Source organism: Pseudorasbora parva, chromosome 8, assembly GCF_024679245.1.
Source record: "Pseudorasbora parva isolate DD20220531a chromosome 8, ASM2467924v1, whole genome shotgun sequence".
NCBI lineage: Eukaryota > Metazoa > Chordata > Actinopteri > Cypriniformes > Gobionidae > Pseudorasbora > Pseudorasbora parva.
In genome coordinates, this window is record NC_090179.1 from 30,712,948 (window position 1) to 30,733,587 (window position 20,640).

At 36.8% G+C, this 20,640-nt stretch overlaps 1 protein-coding gene across 2 annotated transcripts; it reads right to left on the minus strand.

The window, feature by feature from the left end:
* Nucleotides 1–11,743: 11,743 nt before the first annotated feature.
* nkapd1 (NKAP domain containing 1) lies at nt 11,744–15,819 on the minus strand. 2 transcript variants are annotated; one of them, XM_067451773.1, is made up of 6 exons: nt 15,728–15,807; nt 15,251–15,329; nt 15,084–15,160; nt 14,846–15,001; nt 14,682–14,735; nt 11,744–12,756 (listed from the first exon to the last, which is right to left on the minus strand). In XM_067451773.1, exons 2-6 carry the CDS (start codon nt 15,317–15,319, stop codon nt 12,363–12,365), a joined length of 750 nt encoding a protein of 249 aa, XP_067307874.1. In that variant the 5' UTR covers nt 15,320–15,329; nt 15,728–15,807; the 3' UTR covers nt 11,744–12,362. The 2 variants fall into 2 exon arrangements, with proteins under 2 accessions (XP_067307874.1, XP_067307875.1); XM_067451774.1 differs by lacking the exon at nt 15,251–15,329 and having other exon boundaries at nt 15,084–15,218; nt 15,728–15,819.
* Between the last annotated feature and the right edge of the window lie 4,821 nt (nt 15,820–20,640).

Below are 20,640 nucleotides of genomic sequence, written 5' to 3' on the forward strand. Positions count from 1 at the left end.
ATATATATATATATATATATATATATATATATATATATATATATATATATATATATATATATATAATTACCGTCAGAGACTAATTCACATTGGGTTAATTCTGGAATTTTCTATGGGTTTTTAGAATAGTAGTTTTAGATTTATGAGTAGGCCTAGCTAACATAAGGACATTTATTCTCTGATTCGCATCATGAATTTCAGACAGTCACACCTAAAAAGGTAAATTCTGAAATTAGTGTAGTATTAAATAGTTATTTTAAAACTTTAAAGTTATAAATATGAACTCAATCATGCATCTGATTGCCAAAGAATTAAATTCATAGTAGTTGTCACATGTTAGCAACTAAATACCATAGACTAAAAAAATAAAAAAATAAAAATAAAATATATCTTTGAAATTCATTTATAGTCAAAAGTTCACAGGATATTGATTGAAAGGTTTTAAGGTTATTGTTAAATTGTGCCAGGAATTCTTAGAGGGTTATGGTTGTTGATTTAATATTTCTGAAAATACAAATGTATTGAGTTATTTATTTATAAAGATAAAATCTGGAATCCTTTATTTTGACAAAGCTTTATTATTTCCCTCCAGTCCGACGATATTAAAACAGAAACGATATTAAATATCCACATTCTGTTTAGTTCAGTATATAACCCTAAAGAGCACACAGAGGGGGTGCTGTCAGCTGTTAATAATCAAGTAGCTGGAGGCCACTCTGAATGACGTCAAGCATTCCACGCTCACATCAGGCTCTCTCTGATCCAGCCCTGCCTGTATACTCTCTCCTCAAATGCCTCCCTCATATTTTCCCCTCTGAGCTTATTAATGTTAGAACATGATTCCTGTACTCTCTCCTCAAAGGTCCAGGCCCCTCCAGGTGTGCATAGACCACCCTTGGCCCTTGCTGTTTATATAACGTCAGGCTAAGCTCTTTCATGTACTCCATGCTTTTTAGGAACCATCAGGAAGAAAAAGATTCAGCCTGCACCTCCTCACCCTCATCTTAAGGATAAACATGATCTTGAAGTAAATGCTTAAGCCTGCATGTTGATAGGGCCTGGTTCTCAAGAAAACCAGAATATAACGGGGATCAGGAATTTATTCTGAAAATAATAAGCCTTGGTACAGGGCCCCTTGAAATTTACCAAAATTCTGTATTGTGCATTCAATTATTAATAATTTTACTGAGCATTACATTTACACCTACATGACAATCTGTTAATATATTTCATTTTTCTTACCTCTCTTTGGGTCTATGAGGACTCATCAGCGTCTTGGCTGAGCTGCATTTGCATAAATTACCACACCATGTCTGATTAGATGTTGTAGATGTACTGTTGCTTAAAAAAGTATAGTCATTACCTGCAAAAGAACATTTGTTCTTTGAATGAATCTCCTTTTGCTTGTCTTGTTCCCTGATGCACTGCTCCAAAAATACATGGGAGAATCCTGACATGCAATTTTAAGCAATTTTAGTTCAATTGCCACAGCTAAGATTTTATTTAGTGTATGGGAAATGACACACACACACACACACACACACACACACACACACACACACACACACACACACACACACACACACACACACACACACACACACACACACACAAACACACACACACACACACACACACACACACACACACACACACACACACACACACACACACACACACTGATGACATTGAAAGAAAAAATACATGATTGTTAAAAACACAGTGCACTTGACAAACCGGCATAAACATATTAACTGCCAACAGATGAACCTATCCTGGTGGGTATGATGTCAGTAGTTAATTGGATAAATGTTCATCCAGTGGAAATACATTTAGCCTCACACCTCAACCACAGACATCACTGTTCGCTCAACTTCTAGACAGCAGACCACCAACTTTGAATGACTCATGCCTGAAGATGTGGGATGGTGACAGGTTACCATTTAGAGTGAATGGTGCTGGTGATCATCATTCAAATAGCACACGGATGTCATGCTAATAAGCAAGAAGGCATGGTGAGGGAAAATAAAGCGAAAGAAGGGAACAGTTGCACAGGGTCACAGAAAAAGGACAAATATATAAGAGGTTGCATGACTTGTCAATTGGGGTGCTGTTATCTGTTTATGAAATTAATAAAAACCTTTTTTTGTTATACATCATTTAGAGTTAGTGGATGCCTTCTGCAGTGCACACTGTAACCAATTTTTGTAATTTCAACAGTATTTTACAGTAATATACACAATAAGAGAATGTACACCGGTGTATCACAGTTTAAATGGCAATGGAATATGTATGGTCACTGTAGGCTAATTATTTTACATTTTGGTGTTAAGGAAGAGACTCAAGATAGATAAAATCAATGGTTGTTTCTTTATTTAACACAGATGAGCAATAAGCAATGCAGGTGAATATTTGTAGATTGAAATGGCAGTTTGTAGATGAATAATGGAATCATACAGTCTTTGTATTGCAGGTGGATCGGAGATCATGGATGGATGAGTAGATGACGCAGCACACACCTCGATGAGGGAACAGGTAAGTATCAGGTTTGCAGAAACACTGGAAGAAGACGGAGAAAAGCTGGAGAGAGATAACAGACTTCAGGAACTTGAACAGGAAACAGGAAATGATGAGGGAATGATGTAGGTGCGGGTGATACTCATGATTGTGATCTCTGTGACTGGCTGATGATAGGCTGTGACAGTGGCAATTATGAACTGGGACACTAGACAATTTTTAGTTAAAGGCTGGTCATATATTTGAAGATTTTAAGCCTGATTCTGAGCCTGATTTGCAACCCCAAGCAATCAGAGGCCATGGCCCAACTTTTTGTCCCAAAAATAATCAATACAAAAATCCAAATGTCATTATGATTATTTTACCGTTCCCGATCACGTCAGAGCCCGCACGCACGATCCCCATTCACCTGACCAAGCGGCAACCATCCGTTCTCTCTTTTGAATACAGCACGGAAGTGACTTAAACTACAATTCATCAACTTGGCAGCTAGAGACAGGCCCCCCATGTTAAAATGCCCAACTTTACAGCAGAAAAACATGCTTAAAGTGTTACAATTTTTTTTTTTTTTACAAAAGTAGTTATGGTCTATACGGCTATTTTTGCCCTTCATGACTAGACTGACCAAGCCTGATCTGGCTGCGATTTGAATTCACCCTGCAGCTCAGGATGGAAACCTGTACATTTTTCTATCCTCCTGCTTCCGTTACAAATATGCGGGGACCAATCACAAACCAGCTTATCCACCTGGCGCGCTATTGGTGGGTTTAACTGGATGGCGGATAGAGAAGCGGCAGATCATTGGTCTGATTGGTTGAAGAACTATCCAATTGTGTACAGAGTCATTTGAACTATGCCCGCTGATTACACCTCTTGTGGTCTGACTGGTTGAAGGACTATGTAGTTGCGTACAGCGTAATTTGAACTATGCCCGTTGATCATGCCTCGTGTGCAGTAGAAAATCCAGAGCAGACCCCCCCAGAACAATGTTTATTCTTAAAAGATTGAGCGTGGTCTGGTTATAGACAACTTTATGACAACTGTAAGAGAGTGTATATTTTAATAACTCAATTATATTAAGCATTAAAGTTCTGCATAATTAAGGGCGTGGCCACTTGAGCAACATGTGGATGTCACTAGCTGTTTGTCTGCTCCACCCACGTCCTTCCTCTTAGCCCATTTTTTCAGTTATCCAGGAGTGATGATGATGGCTGGCTCCGCCCCCTTTGATATTCGAAAATGCTTTTATGAAACAAGTGGCAACCTTCTGTGGTCTCTCTTAAAAGCTAACGCGGAAGTGACTTAAATTACAATTCATCGACTGGCTGCTAAAAACAGGCACCAAAAGGGAGTTACATCTTAAAATGCCCACTTTTACATCAGAAAAAAACGATGTGGCAACTTGAGTGACAGGTGGATCGCAGTTTGTCTGGTAGCCATTTCGTAACCTCAGCTCGACCCACATCCCCTCTCTTTGCCTATTTTCAGTTATCCAGGAGTAACACAGTGACACGCTGCCAAGATGGTGAATGGCTGGCTCCATCACTTTGGGCTTCAAAAATGCTCTGCAGACAGGTGACATCACAGACACTATGTCCATTGTTTTATACAGTCTATGTTCAGAAACCTACAGGTGATGTCATGGACACTACGTCCATTGTTTTATAGTCTCAACTGACATGATACCCCTGACGTGAACTTGGCAGCCACAAACATGCCACAAAAGTGGAGTATTGAGAAAGAAGATCACCCATATTCTTTTTTTCTCCTTTGTTTTTCTTCCAGTAAAACAAAACTCATGCCATGCAGGAGAACCAGCAAATGATGTTGGTCTGTTTTTTATGAAAGACACAGTTCCACATTAAATTAAGCCCAGAGTACAATTTTTAGTTAACCAGGAAATGCTTTTTTTGTGTGTGTGTGGAAATAAAAGAATGTTCCAAAAGATGAGCACAAGATAGACACACAGCAGTTCATTGATTTCATAAAGACATCCATGTTCAAGTAGGCAAGTTCCAAGTTGTTGAACTGAAGATCAACATATATTATTAATCAAATAAAAGTTGTCTTGATGTTTCAAGAGCACTGACGTAAAAATGCCATTTCTCTTCCATGAAATGCTGAAAACCGACACTGCAGAACTTTCCAGAGCAAATCAATTTAGTACTTTTCGATCATCTATAGGATGATGCACGGCCAACCTCCCCCTCATATTTGCACAGCTTATAAAAGTGTGTTGCTATGTCTGTTTGACGTGAACTGGGAGAAGATTTGAGGAGAGACCAGAAACAGAGCAGCTGCTGCCACAGACCAATTAGCTGGAGGCTCGTTCTGCTCTTCTGAATCAATTACTGCAGCCATTTAGCAGCAGAGGCAGACTATGGGCTGAGCTGACACTCGCTGACGTCAAACCTACGTCCCATAAGGCTGTGCAGGCGGAGGTGTGATAGCAGGGATGTGAAAGTGAGGAAGGGCAGAGGGTTGACTGCTCAAATCAAACCTTCTTGAAAACTCTGAAAGCTGTTTTCCCCCCTGGATCATACATCCGCTTCCTCCTCCTTTTTCTGAGCATGGCAGAGACCTGCATTGACGTCATGCGTGAGACCTATGAGTTTTTAACAGAGGGGATGAAGAAGAATGGTGCTGCTGACAGTTTTTTTTTTCAGGCCTGAATGTGCCCTGGATTACATTGAACTGAACACAAGGGTCTGCTTGCTCAAAAACATTTTATGTTATGAAACAACACAGCAGAGTGTGATCTTTGAGGAAAAGGTCAGGCAAGTGCTGTTATGAAACCCAGGCTGTAATGAGGTTATCAGTTTGGTCCAATTTTTACAGACTTTCATTACACATTTAAATCCTTTATATTAGTCCTTAAGCAACAAGAACACCTTCTCAACTGTCTAACAACATGCTAAAACCACTGAGAACTCTTTAGTTAACACCTAGCATTGCATTAATCAATCAGAACGCCTTAGCACAACTGCACATCAACATGCTTAAAACCACTCAGCACTCCTTAGGAACCACCTTGTGGCATATATAGGGCTGGGCATTGACAGATGAATAGAATGTTTGATTCGATTCTATTCAATTCGATTCAATATTGATAATTGAAACTCATACATTATGGCAAAAAAAATCAATCAATGTTGTGTAAACTATGCAGGGATCACATACACATAGGGACGTTTTTTAATAATAATGTTATAATGATACATTTTTAATGACACAATTATGTTTTTTTAATAGAAACATTTAAATGGTGGTTGTTGAAGGCATGACAGATTTGTTCAAACATTAAAGGTGCACTATGTAGTATTTTTGCAGTAAAATATCCAAAAACCACTAGTGTTATATATTTTGTTCAGTTGAGTATAATATCCCAAATGCTTCCAACTATTTGTAAATTGTGAGAAAATGGCTATTTTAACTAAGGACTGGGACGTTTCAGCATATCGCTTGAGGAAGTCGCCTGTCAATTGCGTCATATCTGCGCTACCCAATTGGTGTCGTATTTTATTTGGCAGGAGCGCTTTACTCTTAACAATGTGAACAAATGAACGCAAAGAGTAACGTCATAACATCATTTTCAACACACTTAAATGTATCTTATATGATAAACAGAGCTAGCCTGACAAGCCAGACCCACATCAAGATGTTTGGTTTGGAAACTCACCATTGGCCCTCCTAATGCGAGGGGCGGGATAAACGGTTGTCTTTCAAACTCCCTCTGCACACGATAGAGCAACAACCAACCAGAGCAACAAAGGTGAAACAGAGCTTATTGATAGATTAAACATTCGCCGTATCTGGTCGGCAAAACTCTGAACACATCTTCCCTTTTTAAGAATGACTTCAGTCCCGTTCTTTGTTCTTTTCTCAGAGAAAAGCTTAACTAATAGTCTTCCAGAGTCACGGTCAAAGCTGATTCGAAAGACCGCCATTCGCCAGTTTCTGTGTTTACTAGAACGCAAACGCAACTCGGCCGTCGTCATTATGGCCCCACCCACCGATTCTATACACGATGTGATTGGCCCGGCAAGAGTTTGGCGATTACAGCTCAAAAGGGTATAGAGTCTGGGACCGTGACGTAAGCAACGCAATGCATTCTGGGACTTTAGGTCACGGAGGCCACTGTCGATACTGTGTTGTATAGGAAATTGACGCTTTTAGTTCTAAAAGTAGAACTAGTTCAGCTAAAAAAAGTTACAATGGTGAACGCATGTTGTGTTATTAACTGCCATAATCACACTCACGACCGGTGTGAAAACCTAATCGCAAATTGAGTGCGATTGTTTAGCTTTCCCTTCTGGAAACAGCACATTGGATCTCATTCGTGGACTTAAGGACACAGACAATACATTAGCGAATATGTAGTAGTGTAGGTAGATGTAAAAACTGTGTTAGATAGTTAAAAACACATTCTAATGGTGTACGCTTGCTGTGTTATGGATTGCTATAGCCACTCTCATGAACCGAAATTTTTCAGTTGACCTTGGAAACAACAGGTAAAGGTGAAAGTAAACCTCAATGAAAATAAACAGATTACCCAAAATGTGTCTTTATAATTTGTTATTCATAGCAGATATATTACAGATGTATGATTTCTGAACCGCATATGCGTACGCCATGAATAATGTAAACACACCTGGAAATTCTTCATCGCTTAGAATTAAGTGTAGTAGAAGGACTCTTGTACTTGTACCTTTTAAGTCCAGTAAAACTGTTTAATACTGTAGGCTAAAGTTGCTTTCACAATTCAAATCATTTAAAAGCTGCATTATACTCTCATATGTTTTCCCTTATGATTTGACGTTACGCTATGGAATTGCGATATGATATATGTTAATTAAACAAAGGATTAAACCCACTGGCTGAGATCAAGCAATATTATCTTAAATTTCAGATACAGACTTTTTCGTTAGGCTATATTATAAAAAAAACTGCGAAAGTGAAATCAATGTGTAGTCCTGTGTGTGGTGTGATAGACGGCCGTATGATTTCTGATTGTATGAAATGAGATGAATATGTGCAATGTCCTGGCATTACGACTGAGTGCTTATGTACGCAAGAGATTTAAATATTAGTACATTCATTCCAAGTGAGTGCAAGCAGTTCTAAAAAAGTATTAACGTGAATACAGTCGTTTTTTCTCTAGTGATTCATATTTGTTATCATTGTACGCTCCTGAGCGTTACCTAAAACATGGCCGCGACTGGCCAGAATGCAATGCTCAGTGACGTTGATTCCCAGACTCTATTGAGAGTTGCTAAACGACACTCGCGGGCAGATTAGATTTACTGCCGCTAGGGTGCGTCTAGATTTCTAGGCTAAAACAGAGCTGCATTACCTCATAATCATAACCGGAAAACAGGATCAGTGCAGCCGGCTGGCGAATGTCCAATATATAGCTACTGCATATCCACAGGCCAAAACCAGTTAGAACTAGCAATCCCCTATAGCAACATCTTAGCCACCCAGGCCAAAACACAAAAACATGGTAAAAACAGTCAGAACAATGTAGTAACCACTTAGAACACTTTAGCAACCACATAGCTTTCACCTATGGCAACAACCTACGACATTCTGCCATTTTAAATTTTCTTTTTTAAATTTTCTTCAAAATCAGGTAAGTTACAGTTACTATGATCAAATTTAAATAAAATACAAAGCAACTCCCGATGTCAGGGTTAAGTTATTGTGCGTTTGACACTGTCCACTTATCCATATCTAATGAAGATGAATACTTGAGATAAATGCCCCACATTTTGAGTTTTTCAAAATATTGTCCTTTGAGAATGCTTCATCCTCATATAATAGGCACATCCTCAGCAGTGATGTTGGTGAAGCCTTCAGTAGTGTCAAGAGAATCCAAATCTTTTATGTCAGGTTGCCATGGTAACAGCAGATTGACCCATGATTCACTTGGTGGCTAATTGAAGTAAAGTCTGTGAGAGGGTCAACCTGGATGCACAACTGATCTGGAGAGCAATCCAGGAAAAAGCATGGTGTTCAGAGCACAGGCTGCAGGAGCTGTCGATTAACCTTGAAAGGTTCTCAGCAGAGAGCGTGTTAATGAGCACCATGGGGTCCACCATGCTTGAACCACGTCATTTGACTTTGAGCAATATTTGGTATAATTGTGTTTTTTTAGACAGTATAATAAGAGTTTGAATGGGTCTTTTATGCTAAACAGTAACTGCATTCACTATCCTGCACTTTAGAAAGCCTAATTATGAACATCTCGATACTAGTATTAAAAGTGCAGTGTGTAGGATTCATGAGGAGCTATAAAGACCTAAATAATGAACTGTAGCTCTAAACGGCTCTAAACTTCTCTACAGAGTGCTAGCTACTCTCTGTTGTCTCGGACGATCATTTTTTGTCATGTGTTGGCCACCATAGCTGCTCTACGTTCTTCGAAAAGGAGGGCTGAGCAGTAGATGGTTGCCATTCACAACCTCACTGCTAGATGCTGCTAAAATTTCCACAATGCACGTTTAATAAGTATTAAAGGGTTAGTTCACCCAAAAATGAAAATTCTGCCATTACTACTACATTACACTAATGTCGTTCGACACCCGTAAGACCTCCGTTCATCTTCTGAGCACAAATGAAGATACTTTTGTTGAAATCCGATGGCTCAGACAGGACTTTGACACCAATGTCATTTCCTCTCAAGACCCATAAAAGGCCCTAAAGACGTCATCACAAAGCCCATCTCACTACAGTGGTTCTACGATAATTTTATGAAGCGACGAGAATAGTTTAACCCTGCTGTCATAGGGGGTAAAAACTGGTTGTTGGTTCAGTGGCAAAAGTAACACAATCATGAAAGAAAACCGACTTTGCAACAATGACAGTCGGCAAAGGATTTCTGCAGATTTTGCAATGTGTTCATGTTGGTCACATGAATTTGTCTTGATGACCAACAGAAAGCTACGTGAATTGAAAGTCAAATCTGTGTGGGCTGTGCTTCATACATTGCTATGGACCTTTTTGCTTGTAACTTTAATAGTGTTTTATCTAGTTTATAAGCTGCTTTGATTATAAAAGAATGAAAAAATATAATGTCTGGCATCGTTCATTGTTGCCGTGAGAAACTATTATTTAAGCAAAATTAATGATTGACCACATAACTGATAAAGAAATTGATTCATAATGAAACTTACTGGAGAGAATCACCACACTTCAGTACCAATTTTGAGGATGTATCACACTTCCTCTGTTTGGCCTACAGTCATGCTCAGGATATGATCTTTTTCTAGGTCTGATAAATAATAGCCTACTTATCAGCCAGCCGCCCCCAAAAACGAGCCTGAATGGGATTTCATCACATGACTGCTGACTCACAGATATGATGTCAAGGAAGAGCTAAAAGCACATGCACACTTTAATCTCTATGTAATTTACACAGTGATGCACACATTAGATCCTCTGTAAACCATACTAACGTCATATACATAATCCCTGCCAAACTAACAGATCATAAGTTATATTTAAAAACTGTAGATCATTCTTGAATAATGGATTTTAGTATTGCAAGGGATAACTTGATATTATACAACACAATTTCTGGTAATGCCAATTTATGATTTCTTTGCACGGCAATATGACGCAAGTATGAAATACTCTGCCGGCAGAACTCAATAAAGATTAGGCCAATTAGATTTACCTACATGGCTAAGATGGTTGTGACATTGTTAACATGAAGAAGGAACATACCCCACATAATTGTGTAATTGAAGAGTAATGTGAACTTATTAAGATCAAATAAATACATTTGAGATCTGTGTTCTTCCTTCTAGGCAGAATTACTGAGGTTCTTCCCCACTGTGTTCAGACTTTTACTGAACAGAAAGTGATTCCCAGGGAAAGATTTTGCTTTGTTTGCTTTAAACTCTTTCCAGTTTTCGGCTCATCAAATATTTCAATTAATCATTAGAATTTTTTTTTTTTAAATTACAATATATATATATATATATATATATATATATATATATATATATATATATATATATATATCAAACTTCTGCTGTTTGAAACTACTTGATTGGCCTGTTTTTAACCCTCATTAATGTTTTTTTTTTGTTGTTTTTTTAAATTACCATACTAATAGTATTAATATTATATTTTAACTAATATGTTTTAACATCAAAGGGGCATTAAATTGGACAGAAACCACGTAGCATCTCAATGTAATAACTCTTTATAATGTAAAAATGCACATAATAAGTATTACATTATTGTTATAATACAGTGTTCATAATGTATTAATATTGTAAAAATACAAATCCAGATAAATAAGTAAAATCTGAATTTACGCACCTCTAAACTGCTACTAGTGGACTTTATAGGCTGATTAAGCCTGGATTTAGATTTTTAAATGCACTGTAAAGGAATACCCATGCTGTTTATTATTATTATTATTATTAATTATTACTATTATAGCATGAATATTTTAGTTAAAGACTGGATTAGAGTTTAAAGATGTAGCCTAGCCTACTGTAAAGGGAACATATTTTAACAATAATGAAAATTACATTTTTGGTTATTTTATGTATGTAAAATAATGTAAAAGTAATTATGAGCCCAAGATTTTGGGGAATGAATATTGCACTTTCTTAAAGTGTAGGCTACGTGGCTTTAGCACCGTTGTAAGTTACCCTAATTGTGAGCAGTGTTTGTACATTATGTGCAGTTATTACATTATGAGTCGCTACAAACCACATCGCAGCATGAAAATCGGACAGTCACAGCCAGGGCACACAACCCTTAACGGTTCAGCCTGAAATTCCCCACAGTCGCAAACGGGAATCTGAACAGCGTGTTCCCCTTAGCTGCTTGTTAATGACCGTTTTTACCGAAGACACGGAACAGCTTAATCACAGCCAACGAAAGCTAGCCACATTTAATTTGTTTTCATTATGAAGCTTGGCAGCTTTAAAGTGTTTGATAATTTTCAGTTGTTTTGAGTCGTCGTGCCAGGCTTTTAGGAAAGGCCGCCGTTCACTGCCACAGAAACGCAATGTTCTTTACGCCGACTGACCCGTGTTTACAGCGAAGATGGCAGCCGGTGATCAGAATAATGAGCGGTCACTCAACTCACTCGCACACACCGCTCGTGCAATGCACGTGGACTTGGTGATAACGGTGAACAATGACAACAAGAAAACTCTAGCTACTGACAAAACCGTTCCTTTCAAATGCAATTTTAATGATATAATTACATTTATATGATATGAATACTTGACCGTTGGTAGTTTAATGCAGTTGAAACAAGGAAAGCACACACATTAGCAAGGGGAAGTAGCCATTATCCGTAAATGTCGGAAGTAAACAGTAGCGAAATGCCATTTACTGTAGGTGTTTACACGCGAACGTACAAAACAAGTCGTTATAAGACAATCAGACAGCCTCTCTTTGAGATGGTCTTCTGATAGTGCAACAGTGCCGCCTTCTGGGAAACTTTGCACGTAACACACAAATGCTGTTTTGCCAAAAAAAGAGAGAAAAGGTTCAAGTATAAAGTATGATAGAATACAAGTATATTAAAAAATATATATCTTTTCACTTAATTCAATGTCACACATTGCAGAAAATACCTGAGTTTTTTTTTTCTATTGCAATAAAAATGGTTCAGTCTCAAGTAATAAAACATCCAAAGATATTTAAAAAGTTTAGAAAATATAACCTCATAAAATTCTGACGCATACATGGTGAAAAAGCCATCAAGTTTTTAACATCACGCCCATAATCAGTCTTCTAGATATGAATGAGATTCACGATTACAAAAATGTGTCTACAGTTGGCCTAATTGTTCAGCAAGGTAGATGGAAAAGTCAAGCATCAGAGCTTTCCTCTGACCTCTCCTCGTTCGCCACTTTCCAGTTTTTCCGCTTTTTCCGCTGAGGCTCAGTGAGTGTGTCTATTTCAGGGCAGTTTCTCTTCCTGTTCGTTTTCGCCCTTGTGTCCGAGCGGCCGTCCTCTGAGCTGCTGTCTTTGTTTTTGTGCTCCTTTTTCCTACGCTTGCTTTTACCTCCCTTCCTCCTCTGTTTCCTCCTCGCGGTGTCCTCCGCATCGCTAGTCTCAGAGCCCGAGGCCACAGTTCTTCTCTTCTTCTCTTTTTTCTTTTTCTTCTTCTTAGATGACTTCTTGGAAGATTTCTCTATGTCAGCCTGTAGTTTATTCTTGTGTTTTTTCCTTCTGTGTTTACCATCACTGCAGTCTTTTTCTCTGGAATAAACAAATATAATATAGTATTAAACAAGAGAATATTTCAATAATTTAATATATTTCATAAAAATTACTGAATTATTATATAACTCAATTGTAATGAATTAAATTATCTTACATTATTTAAAATTCTTTAGATTATAGAAGTAAAAGATTTAACATCAGAATGAAAAAAGGGTTCTTTAACCGTTGTATTTAAATGCTGTCATGATGGTTACATTGCAAAACAATCATTTAAAAAAGAATGTATATATTTGCATGTTGCATTACAATTTTACTACTAGAATATTTAAATCATGTAATTTATTTTAAGAACCAAATGAAAATGAACGAGTCTATAACAGGGAACTTTAAAGTGATAGTTCACACAAAATTTTTAATTCTATTATAAATTACTCTCCCTCATGTCGTTCCAAACATGCAAGACTTTTGTTCATCTTCAGAACACAAATGAAGATCTTTTTAATGAAATCTGAGATTTTTCTGTCCCTCCATTGACAACTACCAATTTCAAGCCCCAGAAAGGTAGTAAAGACATTAATTCATTTGTCTTCAGTGGTGTAACCACAATTTTATGAAGTGACATGAGTGCTTTGTTTGCGCAAAACAAACAAACCAAATTTACAATTGAGGTTAAACCACTGGGGACCCATGGATTATTTTTATGTCTTTAAAAGTAGAAAGTTTATGTTTTGTAGAATTTGAGAGAGAAAGTCTCTTCTGCAAATCACAAATCCAACCACTGAGTGAAGCTTTGTTGGCATCTAATGGGGAGAATTTGGTACTGCGCCCAAACAAACTTTCTGAAAGCTAATTTTTTTGAGATATCAACCTCAAATTTGGAACTTGGCTTTAATTTTCTAGCAGTCAACATGTTTCATAAAATATATATTTAATATACAATAATGTTCATAAATCATTTTCATAAACTTAAACCTCTATTACTTTTTTTTTTGTTTTGTTTCACTTTTTAAACTTTTGTTTGTGATGCGCTTGCCACGGGGTTCAGCGTAGCCCTTCAGATATAACGCGATATGCACTTTTCTGGCCAGAGCAAAATAGGCAGAGTTTTCAAAACTTTTAGTGATAGTTCTATATGTCTATTTCTATTCATTCGGTCAGCAGCAAATATGTACCGGTCCCATGCTAAGAAGCAAGTGATAGTATTGCACTAGACCTGCTAGTAAGAAAAAGAAGAAGAGATAGCAGCAAGGAAGAAGATTCTGTGGGTGTATGAAACCCTTAGGACCAGGGAACAGTTATGTGCATTTTGGCTCGCGAAAGAGCTCCGTTTCCACAGCGACAGTTTCCAGGTGTACTTTTGGCTCAGTTGGGAGCAGTTCGACAGTTTGCTGGGGATAGTACAAGCTGTTCATCCATTTTGCTTTCTGTACTTGTTTCGATGTACCGTTTCTATTGGGCGCGTGGGTAATCGTCACAGAGCGCAGCAGCAAAAGTTACAATATTTTGAACTTTGACCGCTCGTCAATGATGCGCTCCGCTGCGTGTGCACTTTGTTCGACGCAGCAACAAACCGTCCTTGCGCAGCACAAGCCATTGAAATGAATGGATTTCTTAGAGCAGCGGTGCCGTTGCCACGTTCTGTGTGAAAGGCCCATAAGTGTCTTCTTTAAAATGAGAACAAACTTAAGTCTGTGCTCCCAAGATTCAATTTATGACCATTTTTTGACATGGACCTGGACCTATGTGTAACTTTTTTTAAGTTTATGCACATGGGTTAATTTTTTTTTTTTTTTTGGTACAATCATTTCACAAATGGTATCTAAGATCAACAATGTATATGCCAATGTAATGATCTAACAATAATGGACCCCTGCAGTAACACCACAGACCACATTAAAGACCCCTGCTCTTTAAAAAAAACCCCACAACATTCAAGAGGTGGAAGGAAAGCGTCTCCTTACCCATCCGGATTAAATTCCTCTGGATAAAGCTCCTTAAAGCCACTGTGGCCCCACCTGAGGAGAGAAAACAGAGCTTTGTGATCACAGGACATACCTCAATGTTGAAATATTTCAAATATACAAAACAATTAAAACACCATGAGAACAAAACCAAGCACCAATACCTATCAGGATCATTTGATTCAAACTCGTACAGTTTCCGCGTCCAGTATCGTGCCTCCCTCTCATCTCTCTCGGACATCACATCTTTTCTGTCTCCAAGCCGATCACGCATAGACCCCTCAGAGTCGTCCAAATGACGGTCACACTGCATGCGGCCTCTAAGTGAGAATTACACACGTCACTAAAGAGAAAAAGACATTAGGAGCAATAAACAAAGGTAACGTAGCCTGTCATCATCACCTGTGCTTTGGGAAATTGGTGGACGTGGCTTGTCGTTCAAGATCCCTCAATTTCCACATCTCAGACTCCTCTTGAATCTGCAGTTAGAAGTTTAATCATTCCATGATTAATTTCATGATAGATTTCAGCTGAAATCTGAAATAAAGATGGTTCATAAAAGGTCACACCTTGTTATGTGCATCCGTGTGTCTGATGACATTTCGGAGCAGCACTTTACCCATAGAGACCTTCGCCATGATATCAAACCTTCAAACATACCACAGCAGAGATTAATGTTTCTAAAGCTCCATACAAGCTTCACAAGTAGCAACATGACTTTGTCTGTTAGGCCAAGCAAACAATATTTATAGAAAGCTTAATGGTTTTCACTTTTTTCTAAACCCAAAAGGCAAGCAAATGAGCTGGATCTCATTAGATGTCAAAATAAACATTAGACTTGTCATGTTTTGTCCTAAAAACATCAGTGTGACAGCAGCTCTATTGACATTAGTTTACTGATTGGCGATGTTTCCTACTAGCTAACACAACCGGCCAGTTAAATTAACTTACATGCTTATTTAGTTAAAGTACAATCATAGAACTGAAAGAGAACAGTCAAGATTAAGTAATATATTGTTTCAAAACAAAGTAAGGGATGAACTGACCTTTCTATTAATACATAAATTTGAATTGTAGTGAGCGACGTGAACGTGGCATCAAAACAAGTAGATAATTTCCTGCACTGCCTGAGCACGTGAGTTGTTTCAAAATACAAGTCGTGAATAAGCGTTTTTCATAATAAAAGTCGAAAACTACTATGAAAACTACTGTTAGGGCTATTCATCTGAAATTCACCTTAAATTAAATTGAATTGATATATATATTTTAATTTGCTTAGGGTATTTTTTAAATGATATATATATCATTTATAGTGAGGGGTCACTCTGCATTTGAAAGTTTGAAAGGGTTTTAAATCTTCTAAATCAAGTAAAATGATTCAAAATCAAGTAATTTAAGCATGCCAAAGTCAACTTTAAACATATAGAATGTAATTTCCAAACAGGAAAATTGTGGCCAGTGAAAATGCTGAGTGGCTAGTAACTTTGGAAAACCCCTATAGCCACAGTGGCCGGTGAGCAAACAAGTTAATGTCAAGCCCTGTATATGTATATGTATGTATGTATATATATATATATATATATATATATATATATATATATATATATATATATATATATATATATATATATATATATATATATATATATATATATATATATATATATATATATATATATAATAAAACGCATACTATTAGCTGGAGCAAAACATTATAGAAATTTCATTTAATTTGTAGTTTTCGGTTATATGTTTCGTGCCACCCACAATTGCATCAACAATACCTTCCCAGGATGGTGAAATGTATCACTCCACATCCTCATCCAATGGAAACTGCATTTTAGGAAGGCCATAAAATAGAAAGAATTAAAACTTAAACTGAAAGTAATGTTTAGCCTACGTAAAACATAAAGATTTTGATTACACTGGAATCCCCCAAACTGTAACAAACCGGTTGTTTTTTTGCAACACGTTTCCCTTTGACACTACTTGTGAGCATCCAGGATTTTATATGAGAATTTGTAATATCTATTAAGTTTAAAACAAATACAAAAAAAAAAAAAAAAAAAAAAATTGTAAAGGTCCTTTCAATGTGTAAACAAGGAAGTAAAACAATTTATGTTGTTGAAAATGGTGACTAACCCTGTCCTATAATACCAAACACTTTCTCTTTTTTTTAGAACATTAAAGCCACCTGCCTAATATTGTGTAGTTCCCCCAAAACAGGCATGGACCCCAAAAGACCTCTGGACATGTCTTGTGGTACATCCAAGACATCCTTTAAAGGGTAAGTTCACCCAAAAATTTAAATTAGTCCATGATTAACTAACCCTCAAGTCATCATATAAGACAAATATAAAAAGGCCTTCTGAAGTGAAAGTTGTGTAAGAAAAATATCTATATTTAAAACTGTATATAAAAAGTGTTGTGCCTCTCGCAATTAAAAATTTCAAACTGCGAGCCGCATGGAGCAGTTATATAATGGATAGATGCGCTTTAAGGACTTCAAAAATAATCCAACAATTCACTGCCATTATAAAAGCTTGGATAGACCTTCTTCCCATAGTGCATCCTGCTGCCATCTCTTCCTCAGGTAAATGACACACATGGACCCAGCCATCCACCTGATCTAAAACAAAATGTGTTCTGTCATACCAGGTTATGTTCTTCCATTGCTTCATGGTCCAGTTTGGATGCTCATGTCCCCATTGTAGGTGCAGCAAACTGATGCGCTGTGTTCTGACACCTTTCTATCATGGGCAACATTACCTCTTCTGTGTGGTTGGACCAGACCAGATGGGCTAGCTTTTGCACTAATTATGCATCAATAAGCCTTGGATTCCCATAACTTTGGCAACATTTTTCCTATAATATCCCACCCCCGATGCTATTTTAACAATATAATCATTGTTATTCACTTCAACCTCAGCTTCATGTATATTGGTTTTGACAGTCTCTGAAATTTTTTGGTAAAGAATAACATTATGCCTGTTTGTTCTTCTTACACTTGAGAAAACAGATTTATTGTTGAAAGTCAGCATATAATCTGTCTGAGTGAAACATGCCTCTAAATTTTCGACTACATTTTAATAATTAACAACTTCACATCAGTTTCTAATTAAACACCACTAGTTAATATGCAAAAAATATATATTTTAATGAACGTATTTTCAGAATAATCTACGAATATGTGGAAAAATAAGACAATATGAATAATAATGGAATACATTAAAGGAATTGAAAGATATGTGTAGAAAATCAGAAATGTGAGTGGTCACTCTGACATGCATATAACTTTTTTTTTAAACCAACAAATACCCGCATGATCAGTATATGGCATCATGATATATAGCTTATGAAGATACTGTGCATTTTTTTTAAGATATAGATAGATAGAAACAGGATGTTTATCTGCAGGATGGTGCAAACACAGGATATGTGGTTCTCACACTTTTGCTTTGTAAGTGTCTGTGAAATCCGTTCATGAGAAAAAGTCATAAAACCACAAAAGCACATTCATTGTCTGGGTGTTTATTGGAGCTCAATGAAATAGAATAAGATAAGTGATAGCCAGCAGACGACTGGTGCACACTACAATAGTGATACGAATCCACAATAAGCCTAGATTTTGATCTAGAAGAAGAAAAAAATGCTGTGGAGAATTTTTTTAAAACCTTTTTTATATCAAGATGACAAAATGTTTGACGTGAGGAGAGTGAATATAAAATGTTTTATCTACAAACAGATAAGCTAAACATAGTCTATACTGAACAATTATCTTTGCTGATGAGACAGAGTGCAAACACACACAATCGAACAAAAGTGAGTTTTATATGCCTATAGCGTGCATAAAGGTGGTAGATAGACGTTACGTGAAATTTGTCAAATGCAACGATTAATGTAGGCCTATGCATTCATTTTCCAGGATATAAAACATCACTGAAATGATAGCCAGAGCGCGCTACTTTAAGAGATGCAGTCTTAACATAGCTGGAAAAAGTTTTAATACGGTAGAATTTGAAATAAAATGCTGAAATATATCTCTAGTACTTAAGTTTCAGGTAGCCAAAGATAAACTAAAGCTTCTGGTTGGAAAAGCAGTTGGAGAATTTTTGACTGCATCAATAATTAATTGGGGGGTTGAAGTGTGAACCGTTTCAAAATGATCATCCACATGCGGTTAACAACTGCATGTATTTTATATTATTTAAGCACATAAAACATTATCACTTTGACAACTAGACTTAAAGAACTTTACTTACACTGTAAAAAAATTGTGGTGTTTTTTGTTGGTTTAACTTAAAAAAGTAAGTAACCTGCTTGCCTTAAAACTTTGAGTTTATTGAAATTAAAAATTTGAGTTGATACAATGAAGGAAATTAGTTTAATAAATAGAAACTCAAAATATTTTTGTATCTGAACCACATAAAAAATGTGATAAATCATGACAATAGCACAATTTGGCATGTTTCACTGCATCATCAGAAATAACACACACATAATTACCCAATATGCTTACAAAATCTTTTAATAATCTTTTAATAACGGTTGTCAAATCTCAAAAATTTTTCATTGTATTAACTCAAAATTACCAGGTAACTTTTTTTCTAAATAATTTTTTACAGTGTAGTGTTCTCATATTGAAAATGTACATTTTCTGTCATCTGCCAGGTTTTTCCTAATATCTTTCATTATTAGCAGATCACATTTCACAAATTAAAACACAGGGAAACCAATGGTTAGTTCAATAATTCAAGATCTTGATTCTAACTTGTACTTGGCCTTATGAAAAAGTAACATTCTTATAATTGTGTAACTGTTGCTATGATTACAGGCAATACAACTGATGGCTCCTCGTTGCCATGCTAAGGACAATGTTAAAGCTGCTGTCCGTAACTTTTTTGAGCCCGATCTCACAAAAAAGCCTATAAATAGTACGAGTGTGCAGTCTTGTAGAATGTATACGCCAAAATGAGTTTTGGCGTGCATATAGTACGCGTTTTTTCGCGTGCATATGAAACTCACTTTATGGCGTATTACGTACAAACTCCCCACCCCACCACCCTTGTACCCAAGAGCGTGTCATATGCACGCGAAAAACTCCGTAGCATTTGCACATTATCCATTCCACAAGATTTCACACTCGTATTATTGATACACATTACCATGAGATCGTGTTGCTTTTATTTGTGTTCAAGATTTACAAAATTATATAATGAGAATGTACAACATGAATCCATTTTCCAAATCGTGAAAAAAAGAGAGAAAAGAAACAAAACGTACCGGGTTTTGTCATACCCTGAAACACTTAAATGTTTACATTGGGACTATTTCAGACCGGTCTGGTAGGTACCGCCGCGGAGGAGCACAGTCCCTGAGTAATTTGTCATAGACATAAACAGAGAGAATAGCTCCGGCTGCAATGTTCTTCCACAAGACACATGCAGTTCTGTTTATTAATTGCTACAGCGCAAAAATGTACTGACTACAATTTTTTTTTTTTGTTGTTATGAAAAATGGCATCCTACACACAGAAACTACAACATGTCACAGTTGTCTTAAAAATATTTAGTGAAAAATGCATTAAGTATAGGCTATAAAATCTACAACAAGTTAGTTAACATTTACTATAAAATTACAAAAAAATACAAATACAAAATAATAACGTGACAAATTCTAGTAAAGGTGGTCATGAGTAGGCTATAGTTTAAAACCCTTATGTAGGCTCCCTGGTGTACGTGCGCGGAGTTTACTGCGATTCGCGCCAAACCATTCAGTCATGTTGCGCATGATGCTTACTTGATGCTATAAAGCTCCGAACGCACGATTCATGTTTCCATTAATCATTGCGTCAGTCAGCCTATAAATCTCGAGGGTTGTACTTGTTTGTTTTGCTTATTAATTGTAGCCTATATGTAATTGTACAATTGTCCATTAATTGTATAGCGGGACAAGTTAA